Source organism: Gekko japonicus, unplaced genomic scaffold, assembly GCF_001447785.1.
Source record: "Gekko japonicus isolate JY-2015 unplaced genomic scaffold, Gekko_japonicus_V1.1 scaffold1936, whole genome shotgun sequence".
Taxonomy (NCBI): domain Eukaryota; kingdom Metazoa; phylum Chordata; class Lepidosauria; order Squamata; family Gekkonidae; genus Gekko; species Gekko japonicus.
The window spans coordinates 343,537-351,149 of NW_015170946.1; the positions used below are offsets into that span (position 1 = coordinate 343,537).

General features: G+C 43.6%; 1 protein-coding gene across 1 annotated transcript in view; it reads right to left on the reverse strand.

The window, feature by feature from the left end:
* Positions 1-1,790: 1,790 nt before the first annotated feature.
* The window catches only part of MYF5 (myogenic factor 5), a 6,452-nt gene continuing 629 nt past the window's right edge, over positions 1,791-7,613 (reverse strand). The window contains exons 2-3 of the mRNA XM_015418892.1: positions 2,627-2,702; positions 1,791-2,407 (exon numbers count right to left, since the gene is read on the reverse strand). Of these exons, the coding sequence (XP_015274378.1) occupies positions 2,214-2,407; positions 2,627-2,702 (270 nt within the window). The 3' untranslated portion in view covers positions 1,791-2,213. The remainder of the gene's footprint in view (positions 2,408-2,626; positions 2,703-7,613) is intronic.

Genomic DNA, 7,613 nt, shown 5'->3' on the forward strand with positions numbered 1-7,613 from the left:
TAAAATGTTGCTGGCCACTACTAATTCAGCTACCTCAGGACTTCAAGCTGAGCAGGGAAAGAAATATTGTAAACAAATAGTAAAATTAAATTACTGATACTGTCTAATAGCTTGCAATGGATATTTTCAATTTGCTTGAGGCACTATGGTAAAAAAATTAATTTACATAGAAAAGTGTAACAAGTCAGGACAAAAAGGAGATTCAAGTTGTACGTATGCAAAGTTCAGTCTTCGTTTTATTTGTTACCTGGACCCCAGAGGAATAAATAGCCTGTAATACTTCATTATATTAATTAATCCAAATGAAAATTAATGTGCCACAAGTAGCTCACACCTTGGTCAATATTTGACCTATATTTACTTTCCATGGAAATAAGACACTACCATGGTGGTTTTGTCCCCAACCCCAGCCCTACCCCAGCACTCCTTTACTTGTGGTTAATGGTGTATTAAGTGCTATTCAGTCCTAAATTTCAGGACTAAAAGCATAACTTTGACTGCTGTATCCTAATGTATGTAGCAAGATCATGAGTTGCTTTCTAACAGCCACTAAAGAAGCAACATACTATGTTAATGGGGAAAGGACCACACTATTTTGGAGCCAGTTATGTTTTTGGCACCTCAGGGCATTATTCTACACTTCTAATTGTTAGTCTTTTAATTTTATTTTATTTTTATTTAATTCGATTTGTATCCCGCCCTTCCTGGTGTAGAATTATGAATGGCCATTTTTTTTGTGTGTCTGCACACAGCTTTGAACATAAGAAACAGAGTCATTTTCCTGACTGGCAGCAGCTCCATCCTGAGAGACGGGTCTTTCCCAGCATCTGTTACCTGAGAACAATTATGATGGAGATGTCAGAGACTGAACCTGGGACCCTCTTGAGTCAGTCGATATGCTCTACTAATATTCTTGATGCCTTTTTAGCATTAATTTAGAGTTCGTGAGGTGCTTGGTGCTTAAATAAAATTATAAAAATTACTGATTACAGATGCAGGTGGTACAAAATTTGAAACCTGTAGCCTGAATTGGAAAAGCACTGGGGAAGAGATTGAGAGCTTTTGCACCAATATCAGTAGTTTTTCCCCACCCCCAAGTGAAAAAGAATCACACTTCACATATAAATTGAGATATTTGCAGCTGACATATTTTACACACTGACCCGTCTACATCCAACACTTAGCCAAGGCATGTTTAGCTGGTTTCTGAAGAACTGTTCACCTCCATAAAGCTTAATGTACATGCCTTTCACAGGATCAGAGCTTAAGTTATGTCCCAGGCATTGAGTTCCACAGAGATCAAAAGTGCTTTGAAATATTAAGAGCCCTCTGACTTTAAAGAATTTCTACATCACATTGAAGAGCTGCTCATGTTTGCAAGTTGTACCACGGGTCTTCCAGGGTTTTGCATTCCTTCAATAGAAACATGAGTCCAGAAGTGTTCAGTAAAGGCAATTTATTGAAAGTATGACTGTAAAAATAAAAGCCAGAATTAAATTTGCATACTCAGTAGGCTAGCTCGTACTGAGAGGAAACCTGAATGGAAATAAGAAAGCAGACTTTGAGTCTGTTTGGTGTTACTTAATTTCTAAAGGATTTTGTGTAATGATTAGGAAGTCATGAACTACTCAGGATGCCCAAGGTAAAAAAAAAAAAAGGAACTCCCATTTGTAAAAATGTAAAGATAAAACAATTGGCAAAGCCCTGTCCTTCTGTAGTATTCCAAAATATTCACCCCAAAACAGATTACCTTGCCTTGGCTGGCACAAGGTTAATGCTATGGGCTGTTTTTTGGCAGGTAAAGATAACAATCCAGCATAGCCAGTCTTTATTAGGAGGTAAAATACACATATAAAAATATAATTTAACCAATTCTATGGGGAGGGTGGAGAATCCCCAAAAAAATTCATGTCAGAGCTTCCTCTGGGTCTATTGCTTCCAAATTTATAACTAAGATTTTAGTGTGATACGATTTAAAACCAATATATATTTATGACATATAATATTAAAATATGGAGGCTTGATTAAATACATTTTAATCCCCTTATAAAACTATTCACAAATGTACACAGTTTAAAGTGACTTCTCCCCTATATACATATTTGTGGGGTAGCGGCTTTCCAAGGACCTTGCGTTCCAGTGGAGAGTTCTCTGCTGGTGGCTGCTAGGAGTGCCTTGACATGCCCAAACAACGTCCTCAAGTTTCAGGCAACTCATAGTACATGATAGATGAGCCTGGGATGAGGGGTCTCCGGAGTGCCTGGCTGGGACTCAGGGCTGGCACCGGGAGAGAGGGAAGCCATGTCCTGTAAGGGCAGCCCAGGCTGAGCCGAGGAAGAGATTCGATCCACTATACTGGACAAACAATCCAGGCTAGACAGAGCCGTACTCGCATCTGAGGAATAGACTGGGAAGAAAGAAATGGCATTCAGTGAAAAGAGATGACATCCAACTGTTGTGTACCACCCTGGGCATTTTTAATAGGAAATATTTCATAAATAAAATTTAATTGGAGCTTTCAAAGGTCTGTGGACAATGGCTCTAGGATCCCACAGCTCCTGGACCTCCCAGACAAAAATCATCTACTTGAATGTGGCCTTATGCTAGGAAGGGCTTCAAAGCTCACCATTGTGGAGATCAGAGCAGTAGATGTTGTCGTAAGAGCTGTTTCTCCTGGACCACATGGGGCTGTTGCATTCAGCCTGAAACAGAGAAGAGCAGAGTTTTGTCACTAATGGAACTACAGCTACTAATTCAGTTACATTTACTCTGAGCCACCACAAACAGGGTGATGTTCAAACCCAACACAGGGGGAAATGTACATCTTGAAGACCCCATACAACCGTCCTGTGTGAAAGAACTTGATGGATGGACTTTGCTCCATGTCTGACTGATCGCCACATGTGGGGTTAGAAGAGATTTTCTTCCAAGCTAGGGTGGTTAGTGATAACTCAGATTGGGGGGTGGGGAGCAAGCGTTTGCTTTTGTATTCTCAAGGACAGGAAAAGTTGAGGACAGTAACATGAGATGGATTGACTCAATACCTGGGCAAACTGGTGGGATGTTTTGGAGGTAATCAATTCATAGGGTTGCCATAAGTTGGACATGATGTGACAGCACATAACAGTGTGAGTCGTGCAAGAATGATCAGCTCTGCTGCCACCTTTCTGATGGAGGTTCTGTTTTCAGACTGCAGCATGGTAGTCTGGGTTCTATAGATCCCACCTGGCATGGTTAGTGGAATGAAAATTAACACATTTGCTTCTAAAGCTAAAGTTGCTGGAATTCCTTGCTATACAGCACCGCCTGACTTAGAAGCACCCGTGCTCCTACTCCCTGGTGCATGATGACTTAGCGACATTTCACATGTACAGATATACTCTTTATCTTGTCACATAGTCAAGAATGGGCATTTAGAAGGAGAGATCCTAGTGAACTGGATCTTCTCTTTGAGCATCTGATAGGGTGCTGATCAAAAAGCTTCTTTAACGGGACTTCCGGTTGATGGCGGCACGCTCACAGACTCACCTCCCAGACCTCCCGGGGGTGTCTCCGTGCTCTGGCAGATGGAGGGGGTGAGCAGGCTCGTAAACCCCCCCAGGAGCCCGGGGAATGGCACCTGGCCAAGGAGCTTTGAGGGGGTAGCCTCTTCTCTGGCCGAATGCCAGAGAATCGAGGCTCCCCCTTGCTCCAGTGGTCCGTCCAGCCGAGAGACCTGATGGTACAAGTGAAGCTAGCTGGGTCAAGCACAGGAGATCAGGCATTTGAAATGATGAATGAAGAGGGGTCAGAAGACCAACTATGAACGTGAGTCAAATGAGAACTGATTTTTAAACGAAAAGACACTCCCTACCCGAAGCGGCGAAATGCCAGAAGTGAATGGTGGGAGGGACGCCTCCCATGCCCATAAATCATTGAGCAAAAGGGGGAGGGAGTGGAAGAATAAACACGAAATTGCCCAGAAGTACTCACCCATCGAGCTATACAGATAAGCGCATATTCAGAGACTTTAAAATTTATTGCAAAAGCAAACAAACGAGAAAAAGATGGCGGGGACAAGGGACAGAGACAAAGAGAAACTTTTAAAAGCGAAACTAAAGTCCCCGAAGCCAGAAATGACCAGTGAAATGATGAAGGCGATGACAGAGGTCATGCGCCCTCTGCTGGAACAGCTCAATGTCTTTAAAGAACAGATGTCTGTTGTAACAGTGAATATTACTGCACAACAAAAGCAGCTGCAAGTTGTGACAACAAGCATTACTGCTCAACAAACGCAAATAATGGATTTGATTCAAGTAATGAAGCAGGATGCTGAGAAAGTAAAGGAAATGGCTGAGACAACGCAGATAGTGAGGAAAAAAGTGCAAAAATTGGAAAAGAAAACTGTATCTTTGGAAGATCAGATGCTGCAAGTGCAAATGGATAAGGCCAATATGGTCCTGCGCTTCCAGGGGGTGCCAAAGAAGAGAGACTCTTAAAGAACTTATGAGTGAGCTACTTGCCCCAGTAGCAGATGTAAAGGTGGACTTGCTACTCAACGACATGTTTTATTGTGTTTTATTGCACTGAGTGCCATATTGTTGTAAGCCGCCCTGAGCCCGCAAACGCGGGGAAATTGGATATAAATGGCTGTTTCCAGAAGGAGTAATATTCAAGATCAAGGAGAAGAAGGTCAAGATTGACTCTGTTCTTAAAGCTCAAGAGTTTCTAAAGGAGCAGCTGGGAAGGCCAGAGGACGAGAAAAAAGAAGAGGACGATAAATCCAGTGGAGAGCTGGAAACTGGTTCGTCTGGTAAGGACTCTTTGTCTGAGCAGGGGGCATCAGCCCCGAAAAATTCCTACAAACTGCGGATGAGAGAGAAGAAGAAGTAAAGGCTGAAGGACTCTGAATTGTGCCTTTGAGAACTTTGGTTCTAGGGGATGATGGAGGTTAAATGTAACTGAGGATGGTTAAAAGGGTTAAAAGATTGACACAGTTCATAAGAAGTACAAAGATGAAAAGTCTGAATGAAGTATAAAAAGCTAGTTGGAGATCTCCTCTCTTGGGTTTTTAGTTAGTAGTGGGTTCTTTACTTTCTCCCTTATATGTGGCTTTCCCTTTCCCTTTTTTCTGTTCAATTTTTGTAGTGTTTAAAAAATCAGTAAAAAATCCCCTCCGGGGGTTTTAAAAGAAAAAAGCTTCTTTAACTATGTAATGCTGCACTACTAAAAGCAGTGCCAGCAGTGTAGCAGCAATCTACTGCTGTAGTCAGTGTGGAATCACATTTACAATGCATTTAGTGCAGCAAGAAGTTAATCTCCTCCCAGTTATATGACTCAATATTATGAAATAATCCCACCTAGTTTATTTTGTTTCGAAAGTAGATACAAAGTGAGTTCCAATACTAATATAAATAATATACAATTAAAACACATAAAATGAACAATAATGTATAATTAAAATTCAGGTACAGTTACAAAATCCATTCTGAATAATTCCATTTGCTCATTGAGTGATGTTAGGCCGTTCTCCCCCCCCCCCCCATAGGTTGGTTAAAGATGTGATAGACAGACAGAGATTTTACCAGTATAGGTATAGTGGTTAAGAATATCAGACTAGTATCTGGGAACCATGGAAGCTTGCTGGGTGACCTTGGGCCAGTCACATTCTCTCAGGCTAACCTACCTCACAGGGTTGTTGTGAGGATCAAAGGGAGAAGAGGAGAAGGATGCAAGCCACTTGGGTTCTCCACTGGAGAGAAATATGGGGTACTAATTAATTAATTAATGGTTATCATAATTGGGACCAGTGTTCCCTCTAAGCTGAGTTAGTGTGATCTAGCTCACAATTTTTTAGCTTCCAGTTCTCACATTTTTGTCTTAGCTCAGGAAGGAAGGCTCCAGAGCAAACTAATTTATGCAGCAGCCAAGTCGCTCACTCACAACTTCAATTCCTGTAGTTCACAAAGTAGAATTTTTGCTCACAAGACTTCACAGCTTAGAGGGAGCGTTGATTGGGACCAGTTTTATTTCAGCATATTTCATTACAGTGGGTGGGTGCTAGCAAGACATTGCACAGAATTTCTCAGCTGACCTCCTGAGAAGCCAAGTCCCCTTTGGCTTCTGTTCTGGCACTGCTTCTTGGGAGCGTGATGGGAAGGAAGGGGAACCAAGGCCAAAGCATCTGATGAGTACCAAGTTAACCATAAAGAATGGATTGGAGCAGGAGAAAACATCAGACATGCAGGGAAAGGATACTTTCCCATGGCTTCAGGCAAGTGCATCAAAGAAGAATGTGGCTGCAGCAAGGGCCCCCAACGCTGTGCCTGTGGGTGTGTTTTCTCCATCAGCACAGAATAAGTGCCTGGGAGAAACAAATGTTTCATCTCAGTTGGCAGGGTGGGGGTGGGGAGAGGAGCCCATGCATTTCCACTGCTATTTGGTTTGTGTCCTGGTCAAAAGAGCATCCACTAGAACCCCCTGAGACTGTCCTTTTACACACAGGCAAATTGCAGCAACAGACTCTTGGGATTGTTTGGAAAGACAATACTCTGAATCCCAGTCCGTGTAAATCGTGGGAAGTAGAAAGAGCCATGGCTTGCAGGGAGAATGTTTGTCCAAGCAAGTCCATTCTGAAGCTCTCAGCCTCAGTTAATTAGGTCTGATGACTTGGAACACAAAGGCCTCTGCTTGGATCCCAAACACATGGTTGGGAAACCCCACAGATTTCAACAAACTTCAGAGCAACAGCATTGGAAAGATCTGGGTGTCTGACCGAATGCCCTGATTTAACAGCCTAAGGATGCAGTCCTAAACAAAAGAGTAGGACTTTTTTCTGAATATACATGCTCTGGACTGTATTGTAAGTGCATTTAGTCGCACTGTCATCAGTGTGTCTTCCAAATGAGAGTGCTTTGAAGTGTAGGGCTCCCTTTAATTTAAAGATTTCCTTCTTTGGGAGTCCGCTTGGACCTCCGGGATCCGTGATGTGCTCATTCCAGAATAGTATTCCAGTGCTGTGAATATTGACTAGGAAATGTCCTGCTGTGTGCAGTACAGCTCACTTCTGAGTAAATGGCCATTTTACATCTCCGGCCTTCTGTGGGGCATATCTGAAGGACAAGTTTTCTTTGTATCAGCTCTAGCTGCTGTGAGAAGTTGCCAGGTTTTGAAGCACACACCGGCTCTCCCCAGGGTACACTCACAAAATCTCCAACCTAGAGCTGGCGACCCTAGCCCCACCAAACAGACTCGAGTAGACCTGCTTCGCGGTTGCTCTCTTAGGCATCATGTGGGGCCAGCAAATAAGGAGAGTTCTGGGTTCAGGTTCTTGCTCAGCCTTCCACAGCGAGGGGAGACACGCTGGCTCGGGAGTGAGTGACCCAGGCAATATGCCCCCAGCAAGACACTTTCGGTCACCCTCAGTCTCTGGCCCGTAAAATGGGAAGACGAACGACCCAGTGTTCCGGACTGATGTGAGGGTGATAGGGAGAAGGAGCTCACCGAGAGCGCTGTGCTCACCCGGCCAGTCCTCGGCTCTCTCTGGACTCTTTCCTCCTGATCTCGGAGGATCTCGAAACAGCTCCTGGCTCCCCCCAGGTGCGCCCTGGTGCCTCGGGAGCTCTGCCCCCCCC